The 20720-nt window shown below is 38.1% G+C and overlaps 6 protein-coding genes across 11 annotated transcripts; 3 read left to right on the top strand and 3 right to left on the bottom strand.

The window, feature by feature from the left end:
* Nucleotides 1–8160, top strand: LOC103857134 (protein SHORTAGE IN CHIASMATA 1). 3 transcript variants are annotated; one of them, XM_018657091.2, is made up of 9 exons: nt 1–390; nt 536–622; nt 705–776; nt 858–2794; nt 3137–3341; nt 3633–4112; nt 4231–5880; nt 5956–6048; nt 7935–8160. In XM_018657091.2, the coding sequence occupies exons 1-8, from the start codon at nt 61–63 to the stop codon at nt 6010–6012; spliced, it is 4818 nt and encodes a 1605-aa protein (XP_018512607.1). In that variant the 5' UTR covers nt 1–60; the 3' UTR covers nt 6013–6048; nt 7935–8160. The 3 variants fall into 3 exon arrangements, with proteins under 3 accessions (XP_018512607.1, XP_033144080.1, XP_009132541.2); XM_033288189.1 differs by lacking the exon at nt 7935–8160 and adding an exon at nt 6867–6960; XM_009134293.3 differs by lacking the exon at nt 7935–8160 and having other exon boundaries at nt 5956–6156.
* On the top strand, nt 6957–8643 carry LOC103857133 (25.3 kDa vesicle transport protein). 2 transcript variants are annotated; one of them, XM_009134291.3, is made up of 4 exons: nt 6957–7845; nt 7935–8242; nt 8330–8400; nt 8525–8643. In XM_009134291.3, exons 1-4 carry the CDS (start codon nt 7652–7654, stop codon nt 8633–8635), a joined length of 684 nt encoding a protein of 227 aa, XP_009132539.1. In that variant the 5' UTR covers nt 6957–7651; the 3' UTR covers nt 8636–8643. The 2 variants fall into 2 exon arrangements, with proteins under 2 accessions (XP_009132539.1, XP_018512608.1); XM_018657092.2 differs by having other exon boundaries at nt 8339–8400.
* Nucleotides 8644–8900: 257 nt separating this feature from the next.
* On the bottom strand, nt 8901–12341 carry LOC103857135 (transcription factor LAF1). The gene is made up of 3 exons (XM_033288197.1): nt 9905–12341; nt 9679–9808; nt 8901–9495 (listed from the first exon to the last, which is right to left on the bottom strand). The coding sequence occupies exons 1-3, from the start codon at nt 10044–10046 to the stop codon at nt 8964–8966; spliced, it is 804 nt and encodes a 267-aa protein (XP_033144088.1). The 5' UTR covers nt 10047–12341; the 3' UTR covers nt 8901–8963.
* A 293-nt stretch (nt 12342–12634) lies between these two features.
* LOC103857138 (WD repeat-containing protein RUP1) lies at nt 12635–16813 on the bottom strand. Its single transcript, XM_009134296.3, has 2 exons — nt 14691–16813; nt 12635–14609 (listed from the first exon to the last, which is right to left on the bottom strand). Exons 1-2 carry the CDS (start codon nt 15739–15741, stop codon nt 14590–14592), a joined length of 1071 nt encoding a protein of 356 aa, XP_009132544.3. The 5' UTR covers nt 15742–16813; the 3' UTR covers nt 12635–14589.
* A 248-nt stretch (nt 16814–17061) lies between these two features.
* On the bottom strand, nt 17062–18848 carry LOC103857139 (ADP-ribosylation factor-related protein 1). 2 transcript variants are annotated; one of them, XM_033288198.1, is made up of 7 exons: nt 18670–18848; nt 18240–18338; nt 18029–18169; nt 17808–17916; nt 17677–17738; nt 17491–17594; nt 17062–17401 (listed from the first exon to the last, which is right to left on the bottom strand). In XM_033288198.1, exons 2-7 carry the CDS (start codon nt 18330–18332, stop codon nt 17293–17295), a joined length of 618 nt encoding a protein of 205 aa, XP_033144089.1. In that variant the 5' UTR covers nt 18333–18338; nt 18670–18848; the 3' UTR covers nt 17062–17292. The 2 variants fall into 2 exon arrangements, with proteins under 2 accessions (XP_033144089.1, XP_009132545.1); XM_009134297.3 differs by having other exon boundaries at nt 18240–18346; nt 18670–18803.
* Nucleotides 18849–18854: 6 nt separating this feature from the next.
* Nucleotides 18855–20668, top strand: LOC103857140 (protein phosphatase inhibitor 2). 2 transcript variants are annotated; one of them, XM_009134299.2, is made up of 4 exons: nt 18855–18997; nt 19680–19804; nt 19938–20117; nt 20203–20668. In XM_009134299.2, exons 1-4 carry the CDS (start codon nt 18978–18980, stop codon nt 20427–20429), a joined length of 552 nt encoding a protein of 183 aa, XP_009132547.1. In that variant the 5' UTR covers nt 18855–18977; the 3' UTR covers nt 20430–20668. The 2 variants fall into 2 exon arrangements, with proteins under 2 accessions (XP_009132547.1, XP_033144091.1); XM_033288200.1 differs by lacking the exon at nt 18855–18997 and adding an exon at nt 19342–19361.
* Nucleotides 20669–20720: the final 52 nt, after the last annotated feature.

Below are 20720 nucleotides of genomic sequence, written 5' to 3' on the forward strand. Positions count from 1 at the left end.
GTTGCAGCATTCTCACAAGTCACAAGTCACATCCACTAAGAATCCCCCCGAAAGAGTACGATGCGAGGTCGATTTCTCAACATCGACTACTTCTCTACTCCGCCTTCTCAGGTATACGAAGCCCTAGGCTTCCTCAATCTCCCAGCTCCCGATGATTTCCCGGCTCCTCTCTTCCGCGACCGGAGCGAAGAGTTTCTTCGATTCGAACCTGTCGAAGGCTTCTCTCTCCCGATCGATAATCTCCCTATCGGAGATGCGTTATCGAAGTTCCTCTCCGACGTGGTTCCCGATCGCGTCAGCGTCGACTACGGAGCCTTCGAGATGGATTACTCTTCCCTCGGAGACGAGCTTAAGTTTATTCTCGGCCGTGGAGATCCTCAGTTCCTCGAGGTGAGATTTCGAATCCCTAGATTGTTCGTTTCTGGCGTAGATCTGGAATCATGATAACGGCACAGTTTCCGTTGAATCTGCTATAGTTGTAGATACCTGATAGCTTATTTGAGTTAGAATAATCTAAAGTACTGATCTGTTGCAGAAGAGTGAAGGAGATGCCATTGAGGAGAAAGTTACACTAGATTTGAACATTGTTCAGCTGGAGACTCCAGAGATGGATTTCGAAATGGTATTTGCTCATTCATTGTAAACATGTGCCAGTTCATTGACTTCTCGTTCGTTGTGATACTGAGGTATCTTTGAAAATACAGGAGAATAAGCTCTCATCGAAGATTGAGGATCTCCAATGTCTCTCTAAAGTTCTAGAGATCGAAAATGAGCCGGTAACTTAACATTTTTATGGAAACTTTGTAGGCTTGTTGAGCTAATTCTGTATCTGAATTTGGATATTTTTCTTATTGCAGGTTAAGTTCGAGGAGTCAGATGTTATCCTACAGAACTCAAGCGACATCAAGCAGGAGATTTATTCTGTTGATTGCATTTCTTCTGATTACTTCACAGAGAACAGTACTTCGGTGAGAGAAGATGAATGCTTCCGCAAGAATCGACCATGGTTCAGAGATGCTGTATTTCCCCTTCTAGAAGTGGATGAAGTAAACTTGAACGAACTATCATGCTTGTCTATGCGTGATAAAGTATTTGCTGTTCTCGAAAGGATTGAGCCCAGAGATATGGATACAGAGAGTTCTCTCGTTATCAACTCTAAGGAGCTTATAGGCTCTAAGGATTATGATATATTGGATATCCTCTCTACGGATTGCTATTCAAACAAGAGTGTCCAGTCTGATGTGGTACCGCAGGAAATTGATATAGTGACTATCTTGGAAATACCAAATCCTGAGGAAAGCTTTCAGTTTGATCAGGGGAAGCTGGCTGTTGATGTGGTCTCGGTAAATTTTGAGGAAGTTCAGATCTTGGATGTGGAGATATCTGATGTTTTCAGCAGCTTCTGTTGTCTTCAACAACCCATTGAACCAGAAATATGTCCCGGGATGTTCAGTGAAGAGATGAACTTCAAGAGTTTCGATGAGTTAGTTGTCAGTTCTGAACTTGCCTTCGCAGATGATGCCTTCAAGTCTATGCCTACTCCTATCTTAAATGATTATGAGATAACAAGATCTCTGGAACTCATTTATGAGAATTATTTGTCAAAGATCAAGCCTCAAGCGTTTCCGGCATCAAATGACATATACTTGCCGCTAAACCTTCTTGAGGAGACAAAGCACAACCATGAAGCCCATTTTTGTGATTATCTGTCTGAAGCAATAGTTACATGCAACATTGATTATGATTTGGAATCGTTACAAGGAGACAGATGGGTTTATGATTTCGTGCTCTCTGAAGATGCTTTCTGTCAGCCACTTGTAGAGAGATGCACTGAACCTTTTTATGGTATATCTACCCTTGATGAGTACCCTCCAGTCAATACTTCTCATGGGTTATTGGAACGCCCTTGTCCAGAAACAGGATCCGGGGATTGTGGAAGGGATGATTACGCTAAAAAGGCTGCCCTGGTGTTCAAATCAATGTCTGCTTTTGATGACTTAACTTTTTTCATGGATCCTCAGAAAGCTGTGATTGAAGAGAATCTTGAGTCTAGAGTCGAAGCTGCTAAGACTGCCAACCATAAAATTACGTCCACTGACTCAAAGGCTTCATGTATATCTGGTGGCATGCACCCAAGCTCGAAGACAGAGGATATGAAAGTTCACAGTGTTCGCCCTTCAGAAAATATTCTGGCCCTTGTTCGGGATTTTGAGAAGAGCTATTTAACTCTCGTGAAGGATGAACAAGAGTTGATTTCAACTTTATCAGAAGATAAACTGAAGTTACTCAGCATTTCGAAAGGAAAGCTTATCGACTGCATACGAAAGGCAAATGTCCACAAAACACCGTCAGCTGATGATAAGACCTTCACGTTTGCATTGCTACTAGCAATTAAACAGATGACATGGTATTTATGTTTCTTTGGTATCCGTGTGGCATATCTCTATCTTAACAAGCTATGTCGGAGCTCAAATCCCATGAAGCTAGGATTGCACACGCTTTACTCATCATTTGAATCAGAACACATGTCAACTGAGAGAGACATCACTAGATCACATCCATCCCTAGCTGTTATCCAGGGGATTTTACAGTCAAAAGTTGTCCGTGGGAATTCCAAAGCGTTACTTTTGGCGGAGAAAGTTTTTTGGTCCTCGCTGAAGAGGCTATTGGTGTCCATGGGGTTATCTTACAATGAGCTCAACAGTCCGTCCCCAAGTGGAAATCAACTGAATCTTAATGAAGCAACAGAACCTTGTTCCCTGCCAACCACAGACTGTCTGCTCGTCGCTTACGAGTGAGTATCATTTATTGCTATAATATTATTCTCTCAATGATCATAGCCTTTGAAAAATGACTTTTATGGGAAGTGGACAGGGAAAATATTTGTTGATGAATAACGGTAGGGGTCTTTTATTATGATGATTGCAAGAGCTAGATAGTGCTAAATACTGTTGCTTCCCAACCTCTGACATATTATAATGACATTTGCTTGTGTGAATTGCTTTTTTTTTATGCTCTTTGGATCTTTTCATGCTAAGAAACATACCTTTATCTATTCTTGTTCAACATTTTCGGCTAAACTGTTCTTTTGGAGAGTAGGTAAGCTAGCTAACTAGTTCGTGCTATTTTATTCTAGGCGCATTTCTCCATCTTTTCCTGTGGAGAATTTCAGCGTCATTGTAGAATATGGAGGTCCAAATGCATCGCCCAGAGTCTCATCTCCTTTAAAGTTGGACTCCTTTCCTTGCTTTCATTTTATAAAAGTGGAGCTGGATATGTCCAGTGCGTCCGGGCAACTCTCTGCAGGTGTTACAGTACCTTATAGTCTCAAAATGGTAAAGGTAAGCAGAGTTCAACGTTCAAACTTTTCAAACAATAAAGATCACATATGTAGATTGTATTGTTATAGTTAAAGTCTGTGAGTGAAGGTTCTAATCCAGAGCAGATGAGCTACCTATATCACTAATAATGTTTTCAGTGTGTGTCTGGGAATTAGACAAGTTCAACACTATGTACTGTGGAATCTAAAATTGTTTTCACATTTCTTCCATAGCTGCCTGTAATATAACTGTTTGTTTGAATGTACATGTCCCAAATATGAACTTAGTACCGAACTTTAATGTCTGTTGTAGGGAGATGAATTTGAGATGAAAACTGGGTGGTTGGAAGAAGTGTTGAACTTTGTTCCACTTGAAAGTTTGTGTTCCGCTGAATCTTCAGAATCTACGAAGGAATCTAAATTTGACTCCGTGCCGCAAGAATCTGGAAGAAAATTTGGGATAAATGAGCAGGGAGTTCTCTCTGACCAAAGAGCTGTGATTGTAGTGAACACAAAAACTGTTGACAAGGAGATGATAATATCCAGAAGAAGTACATATCAAAAGGTCTTGGCAATGGAAAAAGAAGGAGTGCAAGTTGTGGAGCGCGATTCCGATCTACCTGTGGACCTGATGCTAAGTCCTGCGATTTGTCTAGTCTGGTATGATTGTGGAAAGGTTAGTAAGAAGTCGGGTGCCACTATTGGTGCTTCCTCGAGCTCACTTTCATGGATTGGGGATATCGCAACCAATGTTTTGACGTCATTGAGTTTCGGTTTCAGCACCTGTGTTATGGTAAGTATCACTGAATTTTGTTTGCTGCCATTAATGTGTCTGCCATGGTTTCTTCTAAACTGGCAAAATGAGTCCACAACACATCTTAAAGAATGGTTATTATTTTTTTTCTCTGCAGGTTTTTGAGGGGGTACCCACTTGCCTGGCTACAGTAATGGACTCTTCTGATGAACTGTATGCAGCAGCTGGCAGCCTGGGAATCAATTTACAGATCTTTTACTCATCGTCAGCTGATTTAAGTGATGAAATAATACTGAGGTGTATCAAATCTTCTGTTAAATCTTCACAAGTCCATGCCAAAATGCCTGAGTCAGAATCTCTTGCAGAATCATTTCTCACCAAGTTTCCTTCCGTGAACCCGCTTACAGCTCATGTAATTCTGTCATCTTCTGGATCACTTCTCGAATTCATGAAGCTCCCACATAGTAGCAAGGTTCAAATGTTGCAAAAGTATCATGTACCTGAAGAGAGTGTTGAACTCTTCAGTTCATTATGCAGATACGGTGCAAGGGAGGACTCCAAATCTGTAATGACAGACAGCGCTTCTTCTGTATCTTCTGGAGCTGACTCAGACACCCACCATCTCAATGTCCATTCTGGTTCGAAAAGGAAACAGTACATTACTGGGAAAGACGAGACTGATATGGAAGACTCGATCCATTGTGTTCCTTCGACAGAGTTTGCTGGTACGAAGCGCAAGCCTTCAGGGGATTTCCAACTTGATGATCCTTGGTCATCTAGAGATCATGAGATGTTTCATTTTGACCCTGTCACTGAATTCCCCGATGCACCTCTCAAACCTTCTGGGATCATTCATCCTAACGACTCTTGGCCATCTAAAGATCCTGAGAGGTTTGACAAGAAGTCAGGACCTGGTTCTTCATCGAAGGACACGTTCTGGGAGAATGATTTTGGAGCCGAGGACAACCTTCCTGGATTTGAAAGTTGGAGTTTCCCCGTTACAGATGAATCCATGAGTCAGAACAGAGGACGCAAGTTTCCTGTGATGGGACAAGTTAACTTGCACGACACTAGAAACTCAGCGAACTTCATGGGAGACTACAAAGGTGAAGTTATCAACATAGAGGATCGTAAGTTTCTCGAGGAAGATCTCCCTCCTTCTCCTGGTTATAACCGGTACTCTCCAGTAGTTTCTGATGTTGCTGAAGATCAGAGAAAATCGAAGTCTGCAAGGAAGTTATCTTTCTCTGAATCTATCCAGCCTATCTTCCCAACAGCAGCTGAGATTAACTTCAGTTCTGAGAGGTTACCTACTACTCCTTCGCGTGGCTATCTTGACAACTTCCCAGCAAAACGTCAACGGACCCTTCTGGAGGAAGTCTTAACACGGAGATCTTCAGTTTCCACAACAGATCATCCATTTCAAGAAGAGATATCACATTTTGGTGGGTCTCCACTATCAAACGCAATCCGTTCTCCAGATCCAGTACGACGTTCTCCTTGGACTGTTGATTTTCTCAACAGAGTCAGAGAAAGGAGTACAGAAAGGAAGCAGCAACTATCACTTCTCTCTCATCTCACTCCTTCTAGTCTGGAAACTCGAGTTGACCCAAAGAAACCTAATATCAAGAGGAAGAGTCCTTCCATAATAGAATTTTTCAAGCATAAAGGAGGCAACGCTCGTAGTAGCAGAGTTCCAGAAGAGAGAAAGCAGAAGCGGTTCAAGAATTCTTCAGCCTCGCCACAAAACGAGAGATTTGACTCGCTTCTTAGGTCGTATACGCCAGTTGATAAGCGAGCAAAACAGGTATCTGTTCTGTATGATCCTATCTATATAACTTAGATTCATTAACACCATTGTTTTTTTTTCTCTTCTTTCCAGTCTCTATCTTTCGCTGGGAGTGGATCTGGAGGCCAAACAAAACTGGTCTGGAAGTAATGAACAGTCAGAAATTCAGTGTGGACCAATCTTTATGTAAGTGTACTTTTATCGCTTTCTTGAAGATCATAATTAATGGACCATATTCATATAGTATTCCTCTTCTGTGATGTTACAAGAATAGTACTCGCATGTAACCATACAGATACTAAAACTTCTTACCGTTCTTGAGGTTTCTGACAGCCATCACAAGTTGTTGTCTTTATCATTCTACCTCTCCAAGGCTTTTCTCTGAATATCTCTCTTCCATTTCTGTCAATTCTCTCGCCATTGAATTTATTTTGTTCTTATAATAAGCCAATTCATCTGATAGATTCTCCTCTTTCTGCCCCTTTTCCTGTGACCTTGCTTTCATCCTGTTATTGTCGAGTGAGAATCTTAAATAAGTCACGAAACATGAAGACTTAGTGTTATAGTTACATGCCTTTCATCTAGGATTCTAGTCATGTCCTTTTCTTTCCTCTGGATACTTTCAAGTTGATACTTGTTTTTCTCAATTCTTCATTCTCCATTGTTTCTTGAACAGAGCTGTTTTGTAATTCACTGTACTGCAGGCTTAGACCTTCTACTTCTCTATTCAGATTATGTAGCCTGCGCTGTCTTGTCTTCGTCTTTAGCTAAAGCAAAGTTTTCTCAAACTCATCTCTTTCTTTCTTCCCACTCTAGTATTATCTTCTCTGTTTCCGTAGCTGCTGCTTTTGATTCGTCTCTCATCTTGGTGAGCTTCGGGAACCTCACCTTCAAGCATCTGTTCTGGACTTTCATCGACAAATCTTTGTGCTTCTCGTCCACGTTTTTTGTCACTCTCTCTATTACGTAATCTCACTCTCTGCTATCTCTTGCATTTCCTCTAGATTTTTGTTCTGCAGACGAAGGTCATTTGCTTCAGCCAATTTCTTTGTTGTCAGGTTCTCATGCTCGTGATCGATCCTCGATCTCTTTCTTTAAACTCCTTAACCTGACTCTCCAGTTCATTGACCGTAATCAAACATTCAGACTACTCTAGTGGTTAATTGTTGCTTCAGTCTAGCTTCCAATGTATCTACTTAAGATTCACCACCTGCTGTTGAGCTTTCTTGCTACTTAAGAGTCCTGTTCTTCGTTCTTTCTCCTGTAGGATTCATTCTAACTCCCAATCCAAATTTTTGATCTGTTGCTTTGATCTGTTGCTTTAGCGTATCTATATATCATAATTTTTCTGCCTCACACATCTTAGCATGTCTCCCAGGCCCTAGTCCCTAAAGGACCGGCAATTGAAACTTTACTATAGATCGATGCATACTAGACTAGATTTCATCTGTGCTTCAGTTATTACCTAACCGGAAATCCAGAAGAAAATTAAAATCCAAATCAAATTTGAATTAATCATTTCAATCCTAAAATAGAGAACTATTATTCTTTCCCCTCCCTTAAAGTTGTGTTTATGAACAAGAAAACCCCTCAAGTCTTTACTTCTTTAATTTTCGGTTTGTCCCTAAAGTCTCTATTCGTTAACTTCTGACCACCACCCTCTGTTTCTTTTCTTCTCCATACCCAAATGGAATATCTTCATCTTCAATCCTTCTCCGTCTCTCTATCGTTGTTTATATGTGAAATTACCATAAGATGATCTATTCTGTGAATAATTCAAGAAACAAGAATGGTGAAGCTAACTATAGTTGGAAGGGTTGAAGATGGATTACCGCTAGCACAAGATCAAACCTATGTAAACCAACAAGACAACGTTAGTTTCTTGTTCTACAAAGAGCAAGCCGAACTACTCCTAAAACAAATTTCCAAAAACCCATTGTTACGTCCAAAGATGACCATCTTGCTTGATCATCATTCTTTCCAGTATCATTTCATATTAATCACTACTTTACTTTTACTTCATGTTGTTTCTTCAATTTTGCCATTCTAATCTCTCTGCTGAAACTGTGAAGCTTCCTGGTGGAGAAGAAGATATGCTACATCGCGCTATCTGATTCGTCCTACCCAAGAAAGCTACTTTTTCATTACCTGCAGGATCTTCAGAAGGAACTTGATAATTTCGGTGAGACAACACTTATCCAAACAACCTCAAAACCCTATAGCTTCGTGAGGTTTAGTAAGATCATAGGGAGAATAAGGAAGCAATATATGGATACGAGAACACAGGCTAACCTATCGAAGTTGAATGCTTCGCGGAAACAAGAACTTGATGTAGTTACTGAGCATTTGAATGATTTAATGCAAAGACGACAACTCTCAGGTACTTGTTCTTGACTTTTTTTCACCGGAAATTAAAGAAACGTTTTTTTTCTTCAAAAGATTTAGTTTTGTTATCTTTTTATGCAAGCAACATCAGAAATATCGTCTTTGGATCGTCGAATGTCTGTTTCAACCATTTGGTGCTCACGATATCTTCAGGTATATGAAAAAAAATTCACATGCATGGTTCGTCAAATAAGGAATACATTTGTCACACTTGTGGATTTGTGGTTTTGGCTATAGTCACTTATGTTTGTACTTTATTTTATTACAAATTTTGCAGGATATTGCGTTAAAATGGACACCCGTGACGATCATTATTCTCGTTATTCTTGTTATTTTCAAATCAAGCTTGATTATGACAGATGATTATTTAATTTCAAACATGATATGATCAAGTAATATAGTTATGGCTTCTCGTTAAAATAATTTGACTTTGAAATGTTCTACGACAATAGTAGAGTCTTTGGGCAAAGAAAAGGACATAACCAAATAAATAACACTGGCATATATACGAATAATTATTCTATTTGTATATACAGATTGTCGTGAAAATAAATAACTAAAACCAGATATAAACAAAAATACAAGCTTTTCCCAGAAGAACTTTTATTTGTTCATGTTTTCTAAGAGTTCATATATGGTTTCTTGATTGTGCCTTGTAACGCAAGTAACTTGATTGTCTTCTTCTAACAATCATATGATCTTGATTTACGTTACCTTTACATGTAAGTTACGTCGCTGTTGATGAAGAAATCCTCAGAAGTATAATAATTAGCATACTCATGATGAGGTTGTTGAAACTCTGTACGGAACATGACATCATCCTCAAGTGAAGAGTAGCTGTTCTTGATCATCACCAGTTCTTCGTCTTCACTTCTATTTTGAGTTTGATTAATATGCAATGAATCTGTAAATTCGGAGGAGTAGTTGACGTGAGGATCTGAAGAAGTGATCCACTCGGAGAAGAAGAGCTTAGGCATGTTGTTGCTTTTCATCATGTTTTTGTTGCTTCCTTGTGATTGTGGTGAATAAGGTTTCTCTGGAAGTGTCTGGAAGGAGATCACGTGGTCTAGGGTTTCTGGATTTCTTTTTCCGCAAGAAACTGGTGAAGAAGATGATTCTGTTAGGTTTGACCTTTGAGTTTTGAGTTGTGGTTGAGATTTGAGACATCCCTTCTTCAGATATGAGTGCCAATAGTTTTTAATCTCGTTGTCTGTTCTTCCCGGTAAATACTTTGCAATTCGTGACCATCTAATCAGACCCAAAATTATAAAAACAAATGAAAAAACTTCCTAAAATGTGAAACTTGTAGCCTAATTAATGATTTATATTCATCTGCCGTCAAATAATAACATAATCTGGATTCAGATTCATGACTGTGCATGTTTAAGTTATTGACAAGAACTAATGTTTTTCATTAGGTTTTTTACTTACTTGTTTCCCAAGGAAGAATGTAAGGTCAAGATGGTCTCTTCTTCTTCTGCACTAAACGTCCCTCTCTTTAATCCTGGCCTTAAGTAGTTAATCCACCTTAATCTGCAGCTTTTTCCATTTCTTTGCAATCCTGCCACAATAATTACATTTAGTTAGGGCTGAGATTACAATAAATGGTGAGGATTAAGACTCTAATCAAAGATTTCAGAGATAAAGAATAAAAAACCAGCTAATATAGGAACAGTGGTCCAGCAAGCATGGCCTTGAGAGAGGATGAAACTCTTGAGCTTCTGGTCTTCTTCAGGTGACCATAACCCTTTCCTCTGTCTCTGTTTTGGTCTCTCTCCGGATTTGGTCATCTTCCCCATATCTTGATTTCTCTCTCAAGCTGTCCTAATTAAGAGAAAACTTGTGTAAATATGATGAATGAGAGAGAAAGACAGAGACATACAGAGCGAGTATATATTAGCATAGTTAAGCATTATATTATTTTTATTATAGAAACAATTATTTTATAAGCATTTATAGAGAGACCATTCTGATGTAAACGCCAACGCACAAATAACGTTTTAATTAAACCAGAAAACCATAGTCTAGAGACTTTTAGGATATGGTTTAATTGGGGCTGCGTCGTATAATAAAGACACATGACATTCATATATCTATGCCATGCAGAATCAAATGAACTAAAGTGTACACACGTGTATATATATGTACGTTATGTGTAAGTATAGAAGGTTGTTAGCTAGGAAGCTGCCATGATAAAAGTCTGGAGGAATATGTAAGCAAGAATTAGTTGTAAACCCAAGTCACTTGGTTTAAACTAAAGTATTTAATTAAGATTTTGGACAAAGAGAGAATAAGGAATCTTTGCTTGTTTTTGTTTTCAAATGTCTTTTGTTATCTTCTTCTTGTTTCCTCTAACAAATTCTATAATGCCTGATAAAATATAGTTATTGACAAAATTGCATTCACAAGGAAAATTTATGTTACGGTGATAATATGTTAAGTATTGTTTAACCAAGTTGGTTATTGTCTGCTAATAGTTTGACCATTTTGTAACCAATCATTTCTCAGTATGTTTTCACCTAACGTTTTCATTGAAGTTTAGTAACGTAGCTATCACAGTTTTTGACAAAAAGAGACTAATGCCATCTTTAGGACCTTATTAGTTAATCTGAACTACTTAAAACTAAAGCACCTATAGTGAATAGTGAAAACAAAAAGAGTACGATGATTTCACTTGTCATGGTCTCTTTATACAAAAGCAAACTAAAAAACATCTATCAATGCCAAATGGATCCAAAATTGACAATAAGTAAAAGTGATCAATACTTTTGTTGTGCAAAAGTGAAAATAGTTGTAAATTGATCAATTATATAAATGTGTAAAGTGGTCCAGAGGGGGAAACTTAACGCTGACAAAACACACTTTGTCTGCTTCGAATCAATGATTACGAAAGGAAACGAAATAACTGATTAAAGAATGTAAAGAATCAATATGTTAAAAGGCGTACCTTCGCTAAGCTTATCAAATGCGAGCAGACAGTTTGGACTTGCCGTTTGCGATGCCAAGAAACTTGGCCATGTATATTTGAAAATGCCTAGTAATTTTTTAAAAAAATAATAAAAATAAAATATTATTTGTTAGGATATTTATGTATTTTGTCTTGGTAGGTGAGTCAACACTTTCCTCCTATTTGCTGCATCAAAACTTGTAATAGAAGTATACAAGTTTACAATACATTACAAAAAAATTAAAATAAATAAATAAAAGAAGACAAATAGTAGTATAGTACAATACATATTATACATTGTAGTAAAAAAGTTGTAGAATACATTGCAACTTTACAAATATGGTTTCATTTTGAGGGAAAACTATTATTCATATCTATGTGCCACGACCCAATTGGGTTTGCTGACGTTTTCGTATTGAAATGCCTCCATACTTGTTCTGACTCTCGCGTTTTCTTTTTAATTATTAGTCTCCAAGCCACGTTTGTTATCTATCTTTGCCTTAAGTAAGAAGACTTCGTAAGTTGTACATTATATAGAAGAAGATGATCTAATGACGCCCACTAATAGTAAGCCATTGATTATAAGATGCTTACTGGCCACGATATAGCACTCTGGCGCCATCTTCGTGACATATTCTGTTGTCACGGCCTGTTGCAAAGTTTTGTCCGGCCACTTTACCCAATGGATAGTTTGGCCTGGGATTCAACACTATTAGGTTTCCACAGTTTTTAATTTTCGTTCCAAACTTTGTATTTTTGCTTATAGCTACACAATCTGTAACAAAAATGTATGAACTACATAAGATACCAATAGTATCTGAAAATGCTTATGTAATTTTTTTCAGTTAACCGCTAAAATGCCGACGTGGAAATTTTGGAACAGATCCACTTGTTATATATCTATACGATATCATCGATGATATTCTGTTAATTGTTTTCTGAATCGGTTTCTAGTATTTGTCAATATTTACGCGTTTTCACTATTTCAGAAGAGAAAAGAAACTAAGCGAAAATTGAACAAAAAATGGAAAAGTGTAAGAGGTTATTTCACTTATCTAGTAAGTACTTTCTGTATCGACTTGGTGATACTTAACTGTTTGTTGTAAAAAAAGAATATATAGTTGGTTCTAGGGTTAGAAGTGAGAGTCGACTATTTTTCTTTGGTCTAAGAGCATCTTTATCCATAGAAACACTAATGAGTTTCTAAATGATTATTTAATTATATAAATATAGTTAGTGGAGTTAAGAAATCTAGTTAAGAAACTGTTCGATTTTGTGCTTGCAATGGTAGTTTCTTAATTAAGGCTTCTTAAAAAAAAATCACTAACTTTTTTTAAGATGAAATTTATTTATTAAATAAACATATTAAAAGATATGTAACCAAAACTTACTAATTTAAAACTTATGAAGTACAAAAAAAAAAGCAACATAATCTCGGTCTGCAGAAAATATTGCTTCACTTGCAAGCACCATACACCAACACACGCGTAAATATGATACCAAAACCACTGTAAAGAATCGATCTTTAACCTCTTGAACACAGACTAGAATAAAATTTTTTTACCTCAACAACGAATTTGAATCCACAAGCTACCCTAGCATTGCTACTAACAACAATCACAATGTAGACATTGCTGATTCGCATGTATACGAAGGAGCAGCCACCAATCTGACGCACAGGACAGTTCCCTAGCTCCTTGGTTTGCATTATATGCGTTCTAAATGCATCCACCATGTTTCCCCTAACGATCAAATCAAATTCAGAGAACAGCTCAAATTCTCTGCAGCCGCAACACCCTCAACCACGAATAGAAGCCTCGCAGAAGAATCAAGACGTTAAAAATAATTAATTAACATATACAATTAACGGCAACAACTCAATATACAAAGCTCGTAACTTGATGCTGTCATCTCTAATCATAACTTATGAATATACATTCTTCAGTAACTAATTAATCTTCCAACAAGACTAAAGCATGAATCTTTACCTCGTGATTGGCCTTAACGATCCACATAAACGCAACGATCCACTAAACAAACACACCTACAACGAACATAACAGCACAAAGATAAATCGAAGGTACCCTGGATTAGATTGAGGGCTCGCCGGGAAGCAATCAGAGAAGAACAACGGTCGCCGATTCTGGTTCTCGAGAAGACGTGAGTTTAGGGACTGAAGATGGAGAAGGAGAGTGGAGATCGAGTTAGAGCAGAGAGAATCGCAAGAGAAGAACGCGATGAGATTAATGGCATCGATCGTTACGGATCAATCGATGTGGTCCTGCGGAGATCACGAAGCAGAGAAACGAAGAAGAACAAAGAAAATAATGAGAGGAAGATAAATTAAAATGCAGAAAGAAACCCTTTTGCTCCCAAGCTGACACGTGCATTCAGAAACCCTTTTAAAACGGTTCCGAAAATTACAAATAGAGGATCGGTTACAACCCTTTAATTGCTTTTTGATTTATTTAAATGGGCCATTATCTTTAAAAACCCATTACAGAAACTGGGATAATGGTGCTCTAAGGTTTCCAAAATTGCATGTCACACCGGTGGACAAAGGCGTGCTTTAATTTAATCGATTAATGGGTTGTTGTAATTTTATTCATGTTCAAGGTTTCTTTTTTCTTGTTTAAATTTTGAACTATGTTGTAGCAGTTTCAAGATGCATATCATATGCAAACTGTATGAACGATCAAGTATTTTTGTTTGTTTGTACAGTGATATTTATTTCGATGACAAAATACACTAGATTTGCAATGTCTATCTATGTCTCTTGTTGTCGATAAAGTTATAATACAAGGTCACTTCTGTAGATGTACTTCATCAAAGGAGCTAGCTCGCACGTCATTTTTGCTACCATAATTGTTTGAAATCTCTTGTGTTAAAAAAAAATGTTTGAAATCTCGTTAATTGAGTTAGGAGCCGGCATAGAAAATCCTTTTAAACTTGAGGAACTATTCACATTATGTAAATATTCAACGGTATTTGCAAATTATATTCGTGAATGCTGCTTATAGCAATTCCAATGGGAATTTTTCACCATGGAATTCTCATCCCAAATATTTGTCTATGTATATATAACAATTAATATTTAATTATGGATCTTAGAATTATAGGAAACCTAATCCAAAATATCTCATAATTTTAAAATATTCATCTAATTTATAAAATTTATATTGTCTAATGTTTTGAGAACCTATGGGTAGATATCCTCAGTAAGATTGCTCTAAGAGAGGAAAAAATAGTTGCTACCCATTATGAATCTCAAGTTCTTATAGAATGTGTGTTATTTCTCAAGTATTCGAAATGCAATCACTGAACAAGTTCTCAATATATATGTATGTATATAAGTTACAAACCTTTTAAAACATCAAGACGTTAACTATAGACACTTATGAAGTAATAAAACCAACTGCAAAACAGATTTGTAATGTAAATCATGAGTGGAAAGAAACAAAAAAAGTATGTAATAATATTGATTAGTTTCGTATACCCGAGAAAATCTCCAAAACTCCATCGGATCCTCCAGCCACAAGCGTGCACCAATCTTCATCAGCTTGTCTCCAACACACACTACTGACAAACCGACGGTCAGACCCAAACCGGTCCGTTTGACCACCCAACCCACGCACCCAAACCGGTTCTCCCCACCTCTTATCGTACACAAACACTTCATTATTTTCCGACCCAGACACAACCAAACCACCGTGCCTCCAAACGGACAACCCCACGAAGTTCCGGCTATTAACATGCCCTCGGAACGTGCGAACCACGCGCTGTCCGTTAGCTATATCCCACAGTTTCAAGCTCCCGTCGGTCGAACCCGTGACGATTGTGTGTTGATCCATGAAACGAGCGTACGTCACCGTTTTGGTATGACCGTCTAACACGAATATCGGGTCAACGAGTCTTCTTACGTCGTACACGTAAGCATTCCGGTCAGCACATCCGACGGCTAAGAAATTTCCACCGAACGGATCAAACTCCACCGAACATATCGCAGCCGTTCCACCTCCGGGCCTAACCGTCTCATCCAACCCTCCGTTTCGCGGGTCCCACATTTGAACCGTTCCGTCGTCGGAGCCAGACGCGCCTAAAACGGAACCACTGCGGAGCGTGTAGTCAACGCTCCAAATCTTTCTCCCTCCGTGCTCGTCTCTCTCGAAAACAGGCACTCCTTTCTCCACGTCGTACTCGGAGACCACCCCGTCGTAATCGCCCGACCCGATAACCCGACCGGTTAAGTCGGGTCTCCATTTGAGACTGCTAAGCTTAGCCGGCGTGCAGATACATCTCTCCACGTGATCATCATCATCATCATCACGTGACGTCCCTAACAAAGAGTTTAAACGATAGATTCTGATCTTTCTTGCGATCCCTCCTGTGGCTAAGATCTCTCCACTCGGGTCGAACTCGATGGCTCCGATAGCGTCGGTTCCGGTGGAAGGAGAGGACACGACGGTGGAGAAGGAGAGATCCCAGTCGAATCTAGGAATGTTGTTGTCTCTGTCCATGGTTGTGGGAGATGAAGAGGAGGAGATCATGCATGCTTATTGGCCATGTATATGAAGAAGAAGAAGAAGAGGATCTTCTGATGTTGTTGTTGAGTATCTCGGAGCAGAGCAACGCCTCCATGAATGTGTTACGACTCGTTTAAGTTAAGTACACACGTATCTATTTAACATATACATACATCTTGTGCATGTGGTGTGACTTATAAGATATGGAGTGGGGTTTGATTATTTACCTGAATAAAAAAGTGTTCTATATATTGGATTTAATGTTAGCATATCATACATATATAGGGAAGACGAAACCATATATATAGTGTCATAGATTCATAGTATTTTTTTGATTAAGCAAAAAAAAAATCAAGTATTTTTTTTTTTGCTAAATTCACGATACGTGGAACTTTATTTTGTGTGGCTTTGAAATAGAAACGCATTCATGATTCACGAATTCACGTCATTGGTACTTGTTGTTCTCCCAATGCTTCCAGCTAGAATATTAATTAGGAAAATTACGTGGGGTATAAGCAAATTATCTGCATTTATTAAATTTTTTATTTATCATCCGAATAATGCTAAAAACCTAGATAAATCTATCAAAATATGACCATGCAGGCATGCACACATGGCTAAACAACCACTCGAAGATCACTGAATAATGTGTAATGGTTACAGTATGTTTAGTTTACATTAGTATGCTTTAGAGTAAAATACCTTGATCTCGATCATTCCTCATGTAAGAGAACGGGATAAGGTAGTATGGGAAGTACTATTTAAATTGCAGTATTGTTTTCCTCATCTAAGAAAATGAATAAAAGTGAGCTAGTTTTATTTATATTTTTGGGTTCAAGTAGAAATCGCATTAAAGAAGGAAGAAATGAAAACACGAGATTAGGTTTTACGTTAGCGTTGGTACAATATGAACCTCAAGTTTTGAAACCTCTCTCTTTAACGATTAGTTTGGTCGTTGTAGATCTCAACTCCTACGTGGTTCATTTTGTAGCCTCTTTATTTTATGTCTTGTTTTCAATTATTGGTGAAGACAAATAAAGCGAATGCAAAAAGTACACGTCGATCGACGGTCCATTACATTTAGAGAATGCTATTGCGATAGAATAACTACATGTGCTTTGATATCTTGGTGCATTTTTGGCTTATTTTTGACGATTCCAATATATTTTCTGGGACTCCAGACTTTATCCTTAATATATAGTTTATTATATGACAGATAGATGGCATATTCGGCCCATATGAAACTGATTTATTCATCTAGGATAAGCAAGTTGGCAGGTTAAGTGAGTTCTTCCCACAATTTAGTGTCAGGTAACAAAGCAAAGCAGACCTGCTAGCTCGGAATGACGTAATGAAATTTAGTGTTTTTCTTTTAATTATTAAAAACGTCTGTTTCTTATTGGTTATTTCATGTAGTGCAGCTGAAAAAAATCGATGAATGACATGAATGTGTGACAAAAAAAAACAAATTTTAAGAAGATTGCTACACCTACTCATCATGCAACAACCCAAAAAAATGCAACATTCTGGTCTGTTACTTTTATCTACAAAATGGTTTGAGAATCTCTCCAATGTCTAGGAAGATGGGACAGGAACATATCCGGTACGAGCTCTCAGTGTTTCGGTTCTTTTGCTTCTCTCCATAACTCCCACCAGCCATTCTACACTTTCCTTGATTCCTCTTCTGCTCCACAAAAACATTTAAAAGTTCCCTCACTGCTTCAATCATTTACAATTGAAGCTACAAGATTCGTGAGATTATTTATTATTTACCCATCATATCCAGAAACTGGTTCAAACATGTACACCCTTTCGTCCAGTTTCTTTAGATCCAAGTACCGATCCAGTTCCTCAGCCGAAACAGCATTTGAGAGATCCTAAGATTCAAGACTTATCAGAAACAACAGCATATCTCTGGAGAACTTAATATAACAAATGAAGACAATGCAATCTCCCTACTTGCTTGTTTGCCAATATCAAAAGAGGCGCTCCTTGCAAATCCTCATGCCGCAGTGCTTTTTCTGGTTGAATGCAAATTCATATATTTTTAGCTTCATAAATGCTTGTTTGGAGGTCAACTTAAACTTTACCTAGAGCAGATTTAGACTCTTCAAAGCGGGAAGGGCAAGCTGCATCGATCAAATATATCAACGCGTGTGCTTCTTCATAATACTTCTCCCAAATCGAGCGCAAACCAGGCTGCCATTAGATAATCAAATACATACTTATTTGACTGCAAAGACTAATCCTTTTTGATAAATAATCTACAATATTAGGGAGGGGAAGAGATAAAGCTTGGGACTCTTATTACCTGACCGCCGAGGTCCCAGAACACAATTTTGGCATTAGAGACTTCAATACGACCAATGTTAAGGCCAACAGTGGGAACAATACGATCATGTGGAAGACCTTCAGAGATTGAATAGATCGTCTTCAACTTCTCCAAGAACGTCTAATAAAATTATGAGCAATGTACATTAGAGATGAATCTTGAACTTTTGAATAAAGTACAAAACGGTTACCGTCTTGCCAGCTTTGTCGATACCAAGAATGAGGACATGGAACTCGGTCTTGCTGAACATGTAACTCCACAGTCCATGCATTAGAGAAAACATCACTTCCTCCAACCCTAAACAAAATAAAACAAGAGTGTAGCTTAATTACGTAAAGCATAACAGATTATAAGATTATCACAAATACTAACTTCCACAGTGCAAATATCATATCTTCACCGAGTCATACCACATTACATCAAATCAGCAAAACCAATTTGGATCACACTCCAAATATCCAATACCATCAACAAAGATAAAGTAGAGATCAGAGAATGTATATAGAGATCAAAAACAGTGAATCACCACATTTAAGATCAAATATCATAGTGAGCGAAGAGCTAGATCAATATACAAAAGCTACAGACATTGATAAAAATATCAGGATGAAGATTCTTACAGTTTCTGAAGAAGAAAACTCAAAGATTCGTTTTTGCACTCAACTCTGTTGTTGTTGTTGGTCTTCTTCGATTCGATTCGATTCAATCGTCCCCTTCCTCAAAATGCCAAATTCCAAAACTACCCTTCATGCATTAGATACCGACACGTGGCAATAAGGATCCACGTGGCGAGATCTGAATGTCAAAGTCAAACAAAGGGACGGGGGTAATAGAGGTGATGTCTCGGGGGTAAACTCGAGAAATCCCAAAACCCCAGTCTGCGAGCTAGCGATCGAGGAAAGAAAAAGTTAGCTGGAGATTGAAGACGATGACTGATCCAGAGAAGAAGTAAGTGTTGGTCTTAGTTTCGGAGAATATATGATACTCCATCGATTGATTCGCTGTTTCTTTTTAAGCTCGATTTTCAAATATGGGCTAGGGGTTCTTGTTACTCATGTTTGAATAAGCTTTATAGGTTTGGTCAACTAGATGCTTCCTTGTTCTCAATTCCTTTCGATTGCCATGTTTTTTTAAAAATGATGTAGTTGGTTATTTGAATAATCTCTGTGGTTCCGTATTTAGTGGTGTGAGCGAGAGGTTTATGATTTGAGTTTGCTCCTTTATATTTTTTTTTTGTGTATGTTTCTTTGGAAAGTTAAGCAGATTTTGCGCTCAATTAGGCGGAAATAGAATACAAGCAGCCGAACATGAAGTATATTTCTATTAGTGTGTAGCATCAGACCGTTACCTAGCATAAGCTTTTACAATAAGATTAGCTTCCGAGGCAGTGAGCTTGTGTCAGTTTTGTTGATGGATAGATATATCTATAGACATGAAGCTCTAAGCCTTCTATGAAATTGGAAGAGTGAGGTCTTGTTGTTAATAGCAGAATTGGTTTAACTGTAAGGTTGTATGGGAGTTTATTGTGTTTAGTTAAAGGCTCAGATAATGTAGTTTATCTTCTCAATTCATGGGGTTTGTTTCTATCACTTTGCCTGTCGCTAATTAGTAGTGTATCTCTTGGTGTCAGGGGGCGTGTACAATGGGATGAAGCCAATATTGTGGAGATTGAATCTAACAAGCCTGTTAGGCAGAAGATCACTGAGCCTAAGACTCCTTACCACCCCATGATTCATGATGATGATGATGATGAAGGTTTGTCTATTTTCCCCTATTTCTGGTTTTTTATTGTGTTTGCGCATAGCTTATGATAAACTTATGAGCGTGTGTATATAATGATATGGCAAGTATGTGTATTTTAGACATCTTTTTTTCTTGATTGTACCAGGTTCTCTCTCTCCTAGAGGAGGCAGATCGTTCAACGAATGCGTTGACGATATGCAACGTGCGGAAGATCTGAGGAATGTTCTCAATGGTGAAGCAGTTTCTTCCGGTAAGGGGTCTGGTTCTGGTGGTGGCGGCTGGAGCTCGGCTGAGGATGAAGAAGCAGATCCATTAGATGATGAAGGTCCTCCTCTCAAAGCCAAACAAACATTAACTTTAATATTCTTTTGTTTGATCTCATGTTTCCGTTTTTATGCAAAAACACACAGGTTTGGAAGGTGAGAAAAATGAGAGGTTCAGTGAACTCAGAAGAGTACATTACGATGAGTTCCACAAGGTGAAGGAACTGAGGTCCCTAGGGTCCTTCTACGAAGAAGAAGAAGAGGGCGAGGATGATGGTGCGAGTAAAGCAGAGACAACGACCTCACCACACAGCGAAGGCGGCGTTAACAAAGAGGTAGAAGCAGCGAGGAAGTCATCTTCATCCTCCAGTTGATGATACTGAACCCTCTCTGTTCAATCAAATGTGTTCTCTTGTCCAGGTTTAATAGAGCTCTCTCTCAATCTAATCTAAACCCTTTTAAAAGGAAAAGGAACAAGAAAACAAAAATCAAGATTCTGAAACTATGTTATGTTGTTACAGCATTTTAATGCAAATTGCTTACAATCAAATATTATTCGTTGATGTTCTTGTCAAAGTTGTATCAGTTCTTACTGTTTTGTGTTTTCTTTTTATTACCTTTTCTATTTACCAGTAACTGGAAAAAATGTCTTCGGTATGCGTCGC

The sequence above is a fragment of the Brassica rapa genome, chromosome A03 (genome assembly GCF_000309985.2).
Source record: "Brassica rapa cultivar Chiifu-401-42 chromosome A03, CAAS_Brap_v3.01, whole genome shotgun sequence".
NCBI lineage: Eukaryota > Viridiplantae > Streptophyta > Magnoliopsida > Brassicales > Brassicaceae > Brassica > Brassica rapa.